The 16,818-nt window shown below is 39.4% G+C and overlaps 1 protein-coding gene across 1 annotated transcript in view; it reads left to right on the top strand.

Moving 5' to 3' along the window:
* Positions 1-1,319: 1,319 nt before the first annotated feature.
* The window catches only part of LOC107775071 (uncharacterized), a 55,234-nt gene continuing 39,735 nt past the window's right edge, over positions 1,320-16,818 (top strand). Inside the window, exons 1-6 of the mRNA XM_075220033.1 lie at positions 1,320-1,533; positions 7,640-7,698; positions 7,828-7,918; positions 7,989-8,059; positions 8,143-8,212; positions 8,370-8,419. Coding sequence (XP_075076134.1) covers positions 1,320-1,533; positions 7,640-7,698; positions 7,828-7,918; positions 7,989-8,059; positions 8,143-8,212; positions 8,370-8,419 — 555 coding nt within the window. The remainder of the gene's footprint in view (positions 1,534-7,639; positions 7,699-7,827; positions 7,919-7,988; positions 8,060-8,142; positions 8,213-8,369; positions 8,420-16,818) is intronic.

Below are 16,818 nucleotides of genomic sequence, written 5' to 3'. Positions count from 1 at the left end.
CACAACAGCAAAACCCTAAATAAAAACAACAAAAAATGCTTTTGGTAGATCTCTTTTTCGTCACATTTTAAAATACAACAACAACAACAACAACAACAATAGCAAACTCAATAGTTTCCCACAAGTGGAGTCTGGGGAGGGTAAGATGTACGCAGCTTTACCCCTACCCTAGAAGGGCAGAGAGACTGTTTCCAATAGACCCTCAGTTAGAAAACGACTGAAAAAGAAAAGGTAATTGCAACAAGTAAGAATAATAGCATGATGAAATAAGATAGAAACCAAGAATGCTGTCAAACTCTAGGTAGTAATAGTCATCTATGAATAAAAGATATCATACTAACACTAATGCTAGGGAACTGAGTAAGACAAAGAGAAACGCTCAACTAACTATGAACCTTCTACCCTAATTTTTGACCTTCACACCCTCCTGTCTAGGGCCATGTCCTCAGTCAGCTCCAGTTGTGCCATACGGCGGCTAATAACCTCTCCCCAAGACTTCATAGGCCTACCTTCACAGCTTCTGCTCTCCACCGAGGCTAACCGGTCGTACCTCCTAACTAGGTCTTCTCTACTTCTCCTCTTAATATATCAGAATTATCTCAACCTCGCCTCCCACATCTTATCCTCCACAAGGTCCATTACCACCTTTTTCCGAATAACTTCATTCCTAATGTTATCTAACTAGGTATGCCCACACATCCAACTCAACATCTGTTAGAATATTTATGAGAATATATGTAATTAGTCCTAGCCCCTTATGTAATAAGAGTAGGTTATGTGTTACGTTTACATATAACTAGGGCTCATTGTAACATAGAATATCAACTACTAATATTTTCTCTCGTGCATTCTCATATGGTATCAAAGTAGCTAGTGAGAAATCCCCATTGTGTAGTTACCAACGAGTCTGGGATAGTCATCGTGCCTTTTTTCCGGTGACTTTTAGGCTTTTTTTTAGGAAATCCCTTCTCCGGTGGGTTTTTTACGAAACATAGCACCACCAGCAGGTGAGGATTTCTCAAGTGACCAAACCCCAGAAAACCACACCAGCAGAACCCCGTCCACGCACTCTCACGCACCTCCAAATCTTCTGACACCGGTGGCGTGTCAGACCCACGCGCACGGCGCGTGAATAGTATTCCAGCCATGTTTTTGGAAAATTTCTTCAAAACAGTCTTATCTTATAGTAATTCCGACCAGGCCCATACTTTTTCTTTTTATTTTGAGGACTTTGAGATTTTTCCGGCGTGAACAGTGAGTTTTTCGGTGAGAATAGTAATTACCAAGAAAATTTCTACTTTTTCCGGCACAATACTATAATGGCATTTGAATCAGAACCCTTTAACTCACAATCCGTTGGCTCCAATGCATTGAATCCAATGCATATGGTTTCTTTACTAGATTATATTGTGCTCCTTCAGCACAAAGCATGTAAACAGACATCTTCGGAGATAGCTTCCGTTGTTCAAACAGATAATAGCGTGACTTATGTCTCAAAATCTTCAACCTTTGAGTCTTGGTTCATTGATTCAGGTGCATCTAATCATATTTCTGGTACCAAATCTCTTTTCACTACTATTTCAAATTCCCAATCTCTTCCAACAGTCACAATGGCCAATGGGTCTCAAACCACGGCAACTGCAATAGGTCAAGCACGCCCACTTCCTTCCTTACCTTTAGATTTAGTTCTTTATATTCCCGGTAGTCCTTTTAATCTCATAGCCATTAGTCGCTTAGCCAAATCACTTAAATCTGTTGTTTTATTTCTTGATGACCTTGTTTTTATACAGGAATGTAGTACTTGGCGGATCATTGGTACCGGGCGTGAATTAGATGAACTTTATACCTTATCCTTGCAAAATCACATGGACTCGCATCTTATCTTCCTTCAACAACTTGTCCCGTTACTAATTCATCAAATTTATTACATAAACGGTTGGGATATCCCAGTTTGTCAAAAATTCAAAAAATGGTACCTGGCTTATCTCCCTTGTCCATTCTAGAGTGTGAGTCATGTCAGCTCAGTAAGCATACCCGTTCCCATTTCCAGCGGCGTTTTGATAATCGAGCAGAGTTACCTTTTACTTTAATCTATTCAGATGTTTGGGGTCCTAGTAGGGTCAGTTCTACCTTGGGCTTTCGCTACTTTATCAATTTCATTGATGATTATTCCAGGTGCACTTGGATATTCTTGATGAAAAATCGATCTGAGTTATTTTCTATTTTCCAGACCTTCCACGCTGAAATTCAAAATTAATCTGGGGTTTCTATCTGCACATTTCTTAATGATAATTCCCTAGAGTATTTGTCTTCCCCATTTCAGTAGTTTATGAACTCCCATGGGATTATTCAACAAACATCTTGTCCGTACACATCCCAACAAAATAGGGCAGCTGAAAGAAAGAATAGACATCTTAATGAAACTGCTTGTACCCTACTCATACAATCTCATGTTCCGCTGCATTTTTAGGGGGATGCAGTTCCTACATCTTGCTATCTTATTAATCATATGCCATTTTCAGCTATCCAGAATCAAGTTCCATTCTTTGTCCTGTTTCCCCTCTTACCTTTGTTCTCTCTTCCACCCCGTGTCTTTGGGAGTACATGTTTTGTTCATAACCTCACTCCAGAAAAAAGATAAGTTAGATCCTCGTGCTCTTAAGTGCATATTTCTGGGTTACTCGAGAATACAAAAGGGATATCGATGGTATTCTCCTGACCTCCAGTAGTATCTTATGTCTGTTGATGTTACCTTCTTTGAAATCCAATCATACTTCACAGGTCTAGGTAATCACTTAGATATTTTTGAGGTACTACCAGTTCCATCTTTTGGAGATTTAATCACTATCTCCCATTCATCTTCTTCCATAGCTTCAGTTACAGCTCCACCACCTATAGCTTCAATGCCACCGCCTAGTCCAGTGCCACCACCTAGTCTATCTCCACCAACTATAGCTCCAGTGCCATCACCTAGTCCAGTTCAACCTTCTATAGCTCCACCACTCCTGACTTATCATTGTCGTCCGTGCCCAGCATCAGGCCCAGTTGATTCATGTCCTGCACCTGACCCTGCTAATACTGCGGACTTGTCTCCTCTTAGTCAATCGATTGCACTACGAAAAGGTATACGGTCCACACTTAATCCTAATCCCCATTATGTCGGTTTAAGTTACCATCTTATGTCATCATCCCATTGTGCATTTGTATCATATTTGTCCTCTGTTTCCATCCCTAAGTCTACAGGTGAAGCACTATCTCATCCCGGGTGGCAACAGGCTATGATTGATGAGATGTCTGATTTACATACGAGTGGTACTTAGGAGCTTGTTCCTCTTCCTTCGAGTAAATCGACTGTTGGTTGTCGTTGGATGTATGCAGTCAAAGTTGGTCCAGATGGACAGGTTGATCGACTTAAGGCTCGTCTTGTTTCCAATGGGTAAACTCAAATATTTGTACTCGATTACAGTGATACTTTCTCTCCTGTGGCTAAAATAGCATCGGTCCGCCTTTTTCTATCCATGGCTGCTGTTTGCCATTGGCCTCTCTATCAGTTGGACATCAAGAATAATTTCTTCATGGTGACCTTGAGGATGAGGTTTATATAGAGCAACCACCAAATTTTGTTGCTTAGAGGGAGTCTAGTGGCCTTGTATGTCGGTTGCGTCGGTCCCTCTATGGTCTAAACCAATCTCCTCGAGCCTGGTTTGGTAAGTTCAGCACAGTTATTCAGGTGTTTGGCATGACTCATAGTGAAGCTGATCACTTTTTTTTATCGGCATTCTGCTTCAAATCTCTATATTTATCTGGTTGTTTATGTTGACAATATTGTTATTACCGGCAATAATCAAGATGGTATTAGTAAGTTTAAGCAACATCTCTTTTAGCATTTCAGCCTAAGGATCTGGGTAGATTAAAGTATTTTCTGGATATTGAGGTCGCTCAGTCTTGCTCGGGTATTGTGATCTCACAACAGAAGTATGCCTTAGATATTCTTGAGGAGACAGGAATGACAAGTTGTAGACCTGTTGACACTCCGATAGATCCAAATTCTAAACTTCTGCCAAGACAGGGGAGCCTCTTAGCGATCCTGCAAGACATAGGCAGTTGGTTGGTAAATTAAATTACCTTACAGTGACTAGACCTAACATTTCCTTTCTTGTAAGTGTTGTGAGTGAGTTTATGGATTCTCCCTATGATAGTCATTGGGATGCAGTTGTCCGCATTCTTCGATATATAAAATCAGCTCTAGGTAAAGGTTTATTGTTTGAGGATCGAGGCCATGCGCAGATCGTTGGATACTCAGATGCTGATTGGGCAGGATCACCTTCTGATAGACGTTCTACGTCTAGATATTGTGTCCTGGTAGGAGGAAATTTGGTGTCTTGGAAGAGCAAGAAATGGAATGTGGTTGCTCAGTCTAGTGCAGAAGCAGAATATTGAGCAATGACTATGGCGACATGTGAGCTAATTTGGATCAAACAATTGCTCAAGGAGTTGAAATTTGGTGAGATTAGTCAAATGGGACTTGTGTGTGATAATCAAGATGCTCTTCATATTGCGTCAAATCTAGTGTTCCATGAGAGAACTAAGCACATTGAGATTGACTGTCACTTTGTTAGAGAAAAGATACTTTTGGGAGATATTGCTACAAAGTTTGTGAAGTCGAATGATCAGCTTGCAGATATTTTTACCAAGTCCCTCACTGGTCCTCGTATTAACTACATATGTAACAAGCTCGGTACATATGATTTATATGCACCATCTTGAGGGGGAGTGTTAAAATAGTTATGTGAATATATGTAATTAATCCTAATCTCTTATGTAATAGGAGTAGGTAATGTGTTATGAATACATATAAATAGGGCTCATTGTAACATAGAATATCAATTAATAATATTTTCTCCCGTGCATTCTCACAATATCCTTATCCCAGATACTTTTAGCTTCTGGGTATGAGAGTTCTTGACCGGCCAACACTCTACTCCATACAACATAGTCGGTCTAACTACAACCTTGTAGAACTTACCTTTAAGTCTCAGTGGCACATTCTTATCACACAAGACACTAGAAGTGAGCCTCCATTTCATACATCCTGCTCTGATACGATGCATGATATCTTTATCAATCTCCCTGTTACCTTGTATTATAAATCCAAGATACTTGAAACTACCTTTCTTGAGGATGACTTGTGCATTAAGCCTCACCTTCATATCCCCTTCCTAGGTATCATTACTAAACTTGTACTCCATGTATTCTGTCTTGGTCCTGCTCAACTTGAAACCCTTAGACTCTAGGGAATACCTCCAAACCTCCAGCCTCTCATCAACACCACCCCGAGTCTCGTCAATTAAAATAATTCCATCCATAAATAACATACACCATGGCACCTCACCTTGAATGTGTCTCATCAATGCGTCCATCACTAGAGAAAATAGGAATGGACTAGAGCTGATCCCTGGTGCAACCCCATCATAACCAAAAAGTGTTCTGAGTCTCCTCTCGTTGTCCTAACCCAAGTCTTAGCTTCATCATACATGTCCTTAATCTCCCTAATGTAGGCTACTAGGACCCTTTAGCCTCCAAGCATCGCCGGAGCACCTCTCTCGGACTTTGTCATATGCTTCCTCTAGGTCAATGAACACCATGTGAAAGTCCTTCTTCATCTCCATGTACCGCTCCACCAATCTCCTCACAATATTATTAGCTTTCATAGTCAAATGCCCCAACATGAAACCGAACTGATTCTCAGAAATGGACACACTGGTCCTCACCCTTACTTCAACCACCCTCTCTCAAACTTTCATAGTATGGCTTAGCAGCTTAATCCCCCTATAATTATTGTAACTTTGAATATAGCCCTTATTTTTATACAGAGGAATCATCGTACTCCACCTCCATTCTCGGGCATCTTCTTCGTCCTAAAAATAACGGTGAACAGCCTAGTAAGCCCTTCCAAACCTGCCCTACCCCCATTCTTCCAAAATTCCATAGGTATTTCATCTGGATCGGTAGCTCTACCCTTGTGCATCTTACGCATAGCCCGCTCGACCTCCTATAATCTTATGCACCTACAATACCCAAAATCTTGGCTCATCTCGGAGTGCTCCAAGTCACCCAACACAATTCCCCTATCACCTTCTTCATATAGGAGATTTTGGAAATATGTCTACCATCTTCGGCTAATCTAAGCCTCTTCCATCAAAACTCTACCTTCCTCAACTTTGATACACTTAACTTGAACCAGATCACGGACCTTCCTCTCTCTCACCTTGGCTAGCCTATATAGCTTCGCATCCCCACCTTTGGCCCAAGGCTCTTCATACAAATGCCACAGTCTTAGCCACTTTAATCACTAAATTTACCTCCTTCTTAGCCCTCATAAACCCCTCCTTGTTCATCCTCTTCGCCTCCTTGTCCATGCTCTCTATAAGCGTCAAGTACGCCGCTTGCTTGGCTTCCACTTTCTCTTGTACCTCTTCACTCCACCACCAGTCACCTTTTTGGCTGCTAGAGAAACCCTTTGAGACTCCTAACACTTCTCTCGTAACCTAAGTTGCTCGAACTCGGGTGCGGGTACTTGATACGGGGACGGATCCGAGTATCGGATTCAAAAAAATCTAAATTTTTAGATTTGGGTGTGCGGATCCAGATATTAATACGGGTGCGGGGATTCAGCTAATAAAAATAGAGCTATAAAAATATTATAAATTTTGAGAACTATTATGTGAAAAACTTACATTAATATTGTAGAATTCAATCTTTCATTCTCCAAGATTGACATTATTCTTTCATTCTCCTAAATCTGTTTTATTTTTGATTTTGAGAAATCAAAATATCAATTTTTCTCCCAAATTTGACGATGTACTCCGTCGAAGTGTCCAAAGTCAGTTAACCGATTCCAGGACGTACCCCGTCCCCGTCTTGTATCGGGACGGGGACGGCACCAAAATCGAAGAGCCCACGCAACTTATCTCGCAACTACTCTAATACACTCTGCTATCATGGTCCACATATAGCTCGCGTCCCCACTGCTCCTCTAGGCTCCCATAGCTCATAGTAATTCCTTCCCCCCCCCCCCCCCCAAAAAAAAGCTCCAGCGCTTTGTCACTAGTCAAAGCACCCCACCTTATCCTCGGTTGTCCATACACAGCCCTCTACCTCCTCTTCCTCACGATATCTAAGTCCGTCACCAATAATCTATGCTGAGTCGTGAAATTCTTGCTGGGTATAACCTTGCAATCCATGCACAGACTCCTATCGCACTTCCGGAAGAGTAGATAATCAATTTGAGTCTTGGCCAACGAACTCTGGAATGTAACCAAGTGCTCCTTCCTTTTCGGAAAATAAGAGTTGGCAATCACCAAATCAAAGGCTTTAGCACAGTCCAACAACGTATAGGTTGAACTACATATTGGATTATTACACTATTTCGTATTTCACTTTGGACTTTATTTCTGTTTAATTGGTTAAATTGTTCGAAGTGGTTAAAATTCTTGTGGCTTGCCTAGCAAGTGAATGTTAGGCCCCATCACGATCCCCAAGGTGGGAATTCCGGGTCAGTGACAATGAGTCTAACCAATTGTGCTTGAATACCACTGTACGTGGTTGACTTGATCTTGCTAATTTCTTCTTTCTGTAGTACAGGCCCTTGTGTCATCATGGAAAAATGGCAATACGATGCCGTTCATATTTGATACGGTAATTATTGAAGAAACTAACCTGATTCTTCCATTTGAGAAAGCTTGGTGAAATGTGGTTATTATTCTCGTACCGCATGATTATTAGTTGATTCGGAGCTCTGAGCATATCTTTTGCTGAGTTTTGAAGGTTTGGGACTTGATAAAACTGGCAGATTATCTTACTCTGAGGGAAGATGTTGACCCATCAAATATAGGAATCACTGGCGAATCTCTTGGAGGTTTGACCAGTGAATTAGGAGGTTTACTTAACAGTATAAACATCAAGTTCAAATACATTCTGCCTTGCAGGTATGCATGCTTGGTTTGCTGCATTTGTTGACACTCGCTATTCTGTGGTTGTCCCCATAATTGGTGTTCAGGTACCTCTTGTTATGTATAATAGGATCAACGATAGAGCTTAATTGATAGGAGATTATGATGAGAAATTGAGACGAGGTGGTAGGGTTTTCAATGGGCCATTGAGCATGATAAGTGGCAAGCAAGAGTTAACAGTATCAAGGCTGTCTTTGATGGTGAACACGACTCCAAGAACCTTATTAGTTGGATCGGCTACTTTCCTGCTGTCTATATGGTTCCTAGCACATGTGTCTCGCTAGTTTATTACCAGCTACTTTAGTGCTGCATATATGGTTCTTAGCTTAGCTGTTTCGCTTGTTTTGTTTTCACTAGCACGTGCCGATTTAGACAAGAGTACAATTGATAAAGAAGTAGTTCAGAAGGTCAGGTTTATGACCATTGTGTGTAATTTCTTTTTTCATTCATGCATAGTGAGCAATTCAACTACTATGGTCTTCCTGCTCCTCAAGATTATTTAAGAATTGGAATTCATGTGATGGGAGGTTCGATGGACTCTTTGCTATATATTGTGATACACTAAAATAAGGTATAGGATGGGATACGTACCTTACCGATTACATTTGTGGGGAGGGTGGCGGTATGTGACATTCTAGATAGGTGAAGGAAGTTTTATTGGAGCAAACCTGAGCTATATGCAGTGGTTGCAGCCTTGTACCGTTAATCTCTGTCAAGAGTTTAAAATAGAAAAACTCGTTCCTCCAATTATTCTCTTTATGATGTTTTACACTTCAATACCACATAGGAGGGGTGATTTGTGTGGTGTCCAATTTTCGCTTAACCTGATTATAAAAAGACCTGGTTCTTCTATGTGTTTCAACTACTACTATTGCGAAATAATAAGTACAGAAATTAAAGAACACAAAGATTTTACGTGAAAAATACCTGGTTCAAAAGGTGAAAAAACCACGACCTACTTTCTAGTAGGATTTTTCCAAACTCTCCACTAAAATCATTGAGCCAAAAACTACATTTACAAAAACTCTTTTGTAAATCTAGGACTAACTCTAATCTCGTTGTAGCACACAGCCTCAACTATTGCGACAACTTCAAGTTAACTCTAACTTGAAAATTCTGAGCACCTAATACAATTTCTTCTAGATAAAGCTGAAAGGTACAATATAAAAACACCTACTACAATTAAACTAGAATAAAAGACAGACGCTTGGAACTGGTTCTTCTATCTGGTTCATGTAGCTTCAGGTTTGCACGCTTGAATCACACACAAATTGCTTGCAAAATTGCCTTGTTATTTTGCTCTCAATTCACGTTTAACTTCTGCTTATGTGTTACCTGTAAAAGAGAACAACACTGATATTTATAGAGTTAGTGAATAGAGATTGACTAGAATTCTGATGTTACTCTTTCTTGGTGGAAGAGTTCTAGTTGATCTCAACCTCTAACTCCATCATTCTCTTAAACCGTGTTCTCTTTGAGTAAGGAGTGCTTCTCCTTATCCATTATTCAACCTTTTCGATCATGATCAGGAGATATTACTTCTTTCAAGTTAAGTTTATCTCCTTCACGTGCATCTCACATGCTTAAGTCTATCCATATCTGTGTTCCACTAGGATGGACTGGTTCAGGTCTGAGTTCCTTTGTTAGTCTTCAAAACTAACCTTTACTTGGGCCAACAAATTCTCCCTTTTTGATGATGACAAACTCTGGCTTTTCATACACTTTGGCCCTGTCAGAACTCAGCTCAACATCAATGCAAAGTTAGAAATTTTTCACTTATCATCAAGGACCAGGTTCATTAGGTTATAAACATCACTATTCAGAATATAAAGCACAATATATTTTTCCCCTTTTGGCATCATCGAAAAGTTGCATAAAAAGTGTGATTCCTAGATTTAAAAATTACTCATGGCCACTGGGGCAACTGCAAATGCATTCATGGATAAATCATCAGTAATCAACTACAAGTATTCAAACTATCAAGGAAAATAAACAGTCATCAAGAGCAACAACATCAAACTTCATTGATAGAGAATATGATTCTGCCACAATCCACAAAAAGAAACAAAAACAGTTAAAACATGAGCAAAAAAAGAAAAATCCCTAATCTGGGTCACTGAAAGGTCTGGACAAGTTTCAGGAAATGAAGGCTAAGGAAATTAAGTCTTGGAAGAACTAGAGGATTGGGTTTGGGCATGGAGAAGGTGCAGCATGTCTTGAAAAATGCCATCATTCTTCTACTTTATCTTTGTGAGCTCAGTTCTGAGAGCATCTCTCTCAGATTCAACCTCTGCCAAATGAGTCTTCAGCCTAGCTATCTCAGCATCCTTTGCCCCACTCTTCTGCAATAGAGCTCTGACCTTTCTATTGATAGGTGTCTTTGTAGATGAATTGGGTTCAATGGGAATGGCATTGACCTCATAATCACAAGCAATCATAGTATTGATTCCAAAATGGTCTTTGCTTGTGACCATCTCCCACTTTTTTAGTGGCACCTTACAACGGGCAATAACAGTAGTAAGAATGAAACCATAAGGAGTGGCATGGGCCTTGAAGCCATTGATAACTCGATCAAGTAGCTTGATCATAAACCTAGGCCAGTAGATCTGCTGCCCACTTTCCAGACACTTCATCAAAACCAAATCCATGTAGTTGGCAATATGCCTTCTTTCCTGCCTAGGCAGCAAACACTTGTTGACGAACTCAAACAAGACTTTGTGGGATGGCTTCATTTCACTTTTATACACGACCTTTGCCTCATTCACTTTTGTGCTATCACAGAACTTCTTAGTAATGGCTAGGGCAGTAAAAAGGGAGTCCAAACTTGGTCATTTTTGCCTTGTGTAGTCATCATACCCTTTAGAAGGAATGTCAAGGATTTCACCCAGCTCTTTTGCATCAAAAGTCGCCTGAACCCCTTTCACTTGGCTGGTAACTCTGCCATACTTGACCTCTGCATTGGCCATGAACTCAATAATCTCATTTCTCACCAGCCTGCCATCCAACTGAAGGACCATGTCCTTCCATCCCTGAATAGCTAGAGCATCAACCAGCCGAACTATCCCTGGTTCCTCTAAATCTTTCAAAAGTCAACCCTTCAAGATGGTTCATTTGCTAAACTTGGCCAACTTATCTTGTTCATTATCAGATTCACCCTCTTCTTTACCACTCCAATCTTCTTCCTCAGTAATCTTGACTTGCTTGGCTTTCACAGTAGACCTTGTTCTTTTAGCCAAAGAAGAGAGTTCAGCAGACTTGGATATAGATGAAGACTTCTTTGAGGAAGTCTTGGTCTTCTAGGGCTTAGAGGTCTGAACCTCCACCTCTACATTCACATGTTCACCTTGATGGACCGGGTCCATCTCATCCACATCAATAGCCTCAACAGGCTCTCCTATCTTAGCTTTCTCTTTATCCATTCTTCTCTTCTTACTTTCTTCCATATCTTTTTGCAACTCATCCTAACTCTACTTCAACTTACTTCTTGTGCCCCTTCCTTTTGGTAGAGGAATATCAGTAGTTGTTGGAGAAGCAGCCTTCCTTTTCTTGGAGGTTCTTGCAGTGCCAGGAACTTTTGGTGTTGGAGTTCTCCTTTTCCCCTCACATCACTATGAACAGCCTCACTCTCAGTTTCTTTTCCTCTTTTATTTTTACCTCCTCTCCTTCTTGACTCAATCATATCCACATTAACAACGGACCCAACCAAATCAAAACAATTCTCCAATTTTTCAACTAGAACAGAACGTACCTCACAAGGGGGATTTTGCACAGATGTTTCCTACTCAGAATCAGAAGACCCAATTCCTTCCCACTCACTCGCAAACTTGAAAGAATCATCAGAATTTTCAGAATCTTGGGCTTGACTAGCCTTTAATTTTGCATTTAATTTTCTTGAAAGCGCACCTGTAGCCACAGTTTTGCGAGTAAGCATCTTCCCTCACCTTTTTCTAGGTTGGGGATTGTGCTAGGTTGAGGAGTATTGGAGGAATCGGAGGGGGTAGGTGGTGGAGGTGTGCCAGGGTTATCTTGGGGGTTGGTTATCTTCGTTAATTCAGGGAGAAAATTTTGATTAAAGTGTTAGAAGAAGAAGAATAGAGAATAGAAAGAATTTTGACGGTTTTGAGTATTATGGGAGTGCTAGTGATGATGATGATGGATTTTAAAGGGAGAAGGTTAATTAATGTCCAACGGCAGCTTTTTGTATTCAAATAGAAGTCCAATAACTCTTAAATTTCAAGTTGAATAGGCGGTTAATCTTCCCTAGAATCTAGGCATTTTAATACGGTGAGGAGTCTAATTGAAACGGAACTGGTTCAAACTCAAAATGATAGGTTTTTAAAGTTTTTGAACATAGGTAGGACTTTGCTCATGAATTAAATATTAATATTTCTAATTGTGCCGAGTGTAGAAAACATACCTTGTTATTCAGATGAACCAGGTTCTTCACTAAGAATCTTCTTGATCATGCCTTAATTTGCCAAAATAGAATAAATTTTATTAGAGATTAGTGAGTCATATCAATACATGGCACAGGAGTATACTATTTACAGTATGAGACTGAGCAAAGATTAATCTATATATTTACACAAGTTCCAGATTTCCTAACCAAAAAAAATTATTTTTCGTTTTTTTATTGTGCATTCTGAACTGGTTCCATTAGGTGATCTTAATCATCCCTAGTTCTAACCTGTTCCTTTTAAAGCTTTCTCTACTCAGTACTTTTGTAAATATGTCAGCAATCTGTTTATCAATAGTACAAAATTCTTTAGTGATCAGTCCTTTCTCATAGTTGTCCCTCAAAAAATGGTGTCTAACATCTTTGTGCTTAGTTCTCTTATGATGAACCAGGTTCTTAATCATACTAATAGCACTAGTGTTATCACAGAAAATAGGGATGCAGCCAACTTTAATACCAAAATCCATCAACTGTTGTTTGATCCACAGCAATTGAGCACAACAGGAAGCAACAGCAACGTACTCAGCTTCAGCAGTAGGTAAGGCTACTGAATTTTGCTTTTTAGTAGCCTATGACACTAGACATGAACCAAAGAAGTGTGTCATACCTGAGGTGCTCTTCCTATCCATAAGGAAACCTGCATATTCATCATCATCATCATATCCCACTAGGTTAAAGTTACTACCTTTTGGATACCAAAGTCAAAGGCTAGTAGTGCCCTTCAAGTATCTCAATATTCTCTTAACAGCAGTCAAGTGGGATTCTTTTGGATTTTCTTGAAATCGAGCACAAATCCCTACACTAAAAACAATATCAGGTCTGCTAGCAGTAAAATACAAAAGTGAACCAATAATACCCCTATACAACTTCTGATCAACAGATGAACCAGGTTCATCTATGTCCAATTTTGTGGCTGTTGCAATAGGAGTGTCTATTTCCTTTGATTCTTCCATTTTAAACTTCTTAATCAACTCTTTTGCATATTTCTATTGATGGATCATGGTTCCATTTGAGTTTTATTGAATTTGTAAGCCTAAGAAGAAATTAAGCTCACCCATCATATTTATTTCAAATTCACTCCCTATAAGTTTAGCAAATTTCTTACTTAGTTTTTTAGTGGTTGCCCTAAAAATTATGTCATCAACATATATTTGTATACAAGAAGATCCTTACCTTTTTCCCTCAAGAATAGAGTGCTATCAATTTTACCTCTCTTGTAGCCATGTTCAAGCAGGAATTTGGACAGTCATTCATACCATGCCCTAGGAGCCTGCTTGAGTCCATAGAGTGCCTTGACTAGTTTGTATACATGATCCGAACACTCCTTGCTTTCAAACCCTGGAGATTGTTTGACAAACACTTCTTCCTTTAAGTATCCATTTAGGAAGGCACTCTTAATGTCCATCTGGTGAAGAATAAATTCCATGTATGCAGCTATGAGGAGTCTTATTGCTTTCAACTTTACAACTGGAGCAAAGATCTCATCATAGTCTATGATTTTCTCTTGGCTATAACCTTGAACCACCAACCTTTCTTTGTTCCTTGTAATAGTGCCATCTTCATCAAGTTTCTATCTGAAGACCCATTTAGTGCCAATTACTAATCTGTCCTGGGGTCTTGGAACCATATGCCAAACTTGACTCCTTTCAAACTGATTGAGGTCATCCTGCATTGCATTTACCTAGTCTGTATCCTGCAAAGTCTCAGTAATATTTTTAGGTTCAATAAGATATAGGAAAGCATCAAAAGCACACAGATTCTTTAATTGAGATCTAGTTTTAATTCCAGAAGTTGGATCAGTAATTATGTTTTTAATGGGATGAGAAATTTGATACTTGTAAGGTTTCACAACCAACTAGTTTTTGTTTGATGTTTCTCCCATGTTCTGTTGCTGAGAAACAGACTCATGGACAGGTTCCATTTGTGAGTTAGATTCAGTTATTCTTTGTTCAGTTCCCCCTGCCAGGTTGCCCTGGATGGAAGAACCTGTTCCATCACCTGTTCCTTCTTCTGGTGCAGCTTCAGCTTGGGCTGTGACTTCATTTAAACCTTTTACCAGCCCAATAGCTTTATCTTCGTGTTCCTGTCTCTCAGAAAGGATGTTAGTTTCATCAAAAACTACATGTGCACTTTTTTCTACACACATAGTTCTTTTGTTGTACACTTTATAAGCTTTGCTATGTGAAGAATATCCCAAGAATACTCCCTCATCACTTCTGGGATCAAACTTACCTAGGGAGTCCTTTCCATTGTTGTGCACAAAATACTTGCATCCAAATGCCCTAAGATGGGATATATTTGGTTTTCTCCCTTTAAGTAACTCATATGGAGTCTTCTCTACAAGAGGTCTAGTCATACACCTATTAATGATGTAACAAGCAGTGTTTATAGCTTCTGCCCAGAAGCTATGGGACAGTTTACTGGAAAGAAGCATAGTTCTAGTCATATCTTAAAGTGTCCTATTCTTTCTTTCAACTACTCCATTTTGTTGTGGAGTCCTAGGAGCAGAAAAATTATGATCTATGCCATGCTCATCACAAAATTCAGCAAACTTAGCATTTTCAAATTCAATTACATGATCAGACCTAATTGATGCAAGTTGATTACCTAGTTGTTTCTGAGTTTTTCTAACAAAAGAAGTAAACATGTCAAATACTTCATCCTTAGATGTTAAAAATAATGTCCAAGTAAACCTAGAGTAATCATCAATAAGCACCATCACATATTTTTTATCACCTCTTCTTAATGTTCTCATTGGACCACAGAGATCTATATGAACCAGTTCTATCGACCTGGTTGTACTTACCACTTTCTTGCATTTAAAAGAGGATCTTACATGCTTCCCCCTTGCACAAGACTCACAAACTTTGTCTTCCTTAAACTTGATGTTAGGCAGCCCTATTACCGGGTCCTTGGAGACTAGTTTGTTGAGTTGACTTAGACTTGCATGTCCAAGTCTTTTGTGCCAATAGAGGGGATCATTGCCAATACACTTAAGCAAGTGAGTTCATTTTCTGAAAGAGTGGGCAGATCTACAATGTATATATTATTTACTCTTTTTTCTGCAAAACAATCTCATTAGTTTGGTAAGATTTATCACAAAATATTTGGTAGAGGTGAATGCTACCAAGTTACCTCTGTCACATAGTTGTGACACACTGATTAGGCTATATTTCAAGTCATCTATCAAGTAGACATTCCCAATGGAATGTGAGTCTGTCTTACCTACCTTTCCAACCCCAATGATCTCACATTTCTTACCATTTCCAAAGGAGACATTACCTCCTTTTAGGTCCTCAAGTGAAAGGAACTGGCTCTTGCTTCAAGTCATATGCTTTGAGAAGACACTATCCATGTACTATATTTGGTTGCTCCCCTTCACTTGGACCTGCAAAAGGAAATTAGGGGTTAGTTTTAGGAACTCAAACTTGTTTGGGTCCCTTTCTATAAGCAAAAGGGTAAATTAAATTCTTTTTAGCCATCCTGGCAGCCTATTTTTCCCTTGAACAAAAGTTTTGTTCTTTTGACTAGCCTTTTCTTTTGCATTACATTCACTTTTGTAGCAACCAATCTTACCACAGTGTATGCAGATTTTGATCTCAGGAAGTGTGATGTACTTGCTTTTGGGATCCCATTTAGGTGCAGGAGTCCTATAGCCAAGTCCTCTCTTATTGCTACTATGGTGTTCTTGTAGCCATGATAGTACATCAGAGGACTTACTCCATTTATAAGTTCATTCTAGTTCATGCTTAACCTTACTTAGATCTTCTTTTAGGACTCTTATTTGCTCATCCTTTTTGTACAACTCATCCTTTATTTTTCCTAGATTTTCTTTTAAGGTGAGATGTATATGATCAGCTTTTTTTTTACTTGTTCCTAATTTCAGTTTTAAATTTTCAAATCCAAGCTCTAACATAGTGGTGTCAAGTTCAAGAACCTGGTTCTACAACTCAACATTTTTACTATCACTTTCACTAGTCCTGAGTTCCAGATTTTTGCACTTAGATTTCAAGATTACACATTCCTTAGATAGCTGTTCCTTTTCATTATTTATGACCTCAGATCATCAATGAAATCTAGCAGTAACTCGGATAGACTTTCTTTAGAAAAAAATTTAATCTTGTCTTTGAGATGAATCACACTTACCTCTGATTCCTCATCAGATTCTCCAATGGACATACTTGTTCATCTCCATCTTCATCTTCTGACTCCTCATCTGAGCTTTCTCCCCAAGCACCAACCATAGCCTTTGTTGATCCTTTGTTCTTCTAGGGATGAACCTGTTCCTTCTTCCTGTTTCTTCGTTCAGCCCTTTCCTTATTCCATTCAATTTCCCACTGAGGATTGTTT

Source organism: Nicotiana tabacum, chromosome 1 (assembly GCF_000715075.1).
Source record: "Nicotiana tabacum cultivar K326 chromosome 1, ASM71507v2, whole genome shotgun sequence".
NCBI lineage: Eukaryota > Viridiplantae > Streptophyta > Magnoliopsida > Solanales > Solanaceae > Nicotiana > Nicotiana tabacum.
This window is presented reverse-complemented; position numbering and strand designations above follow the sequence as displayed.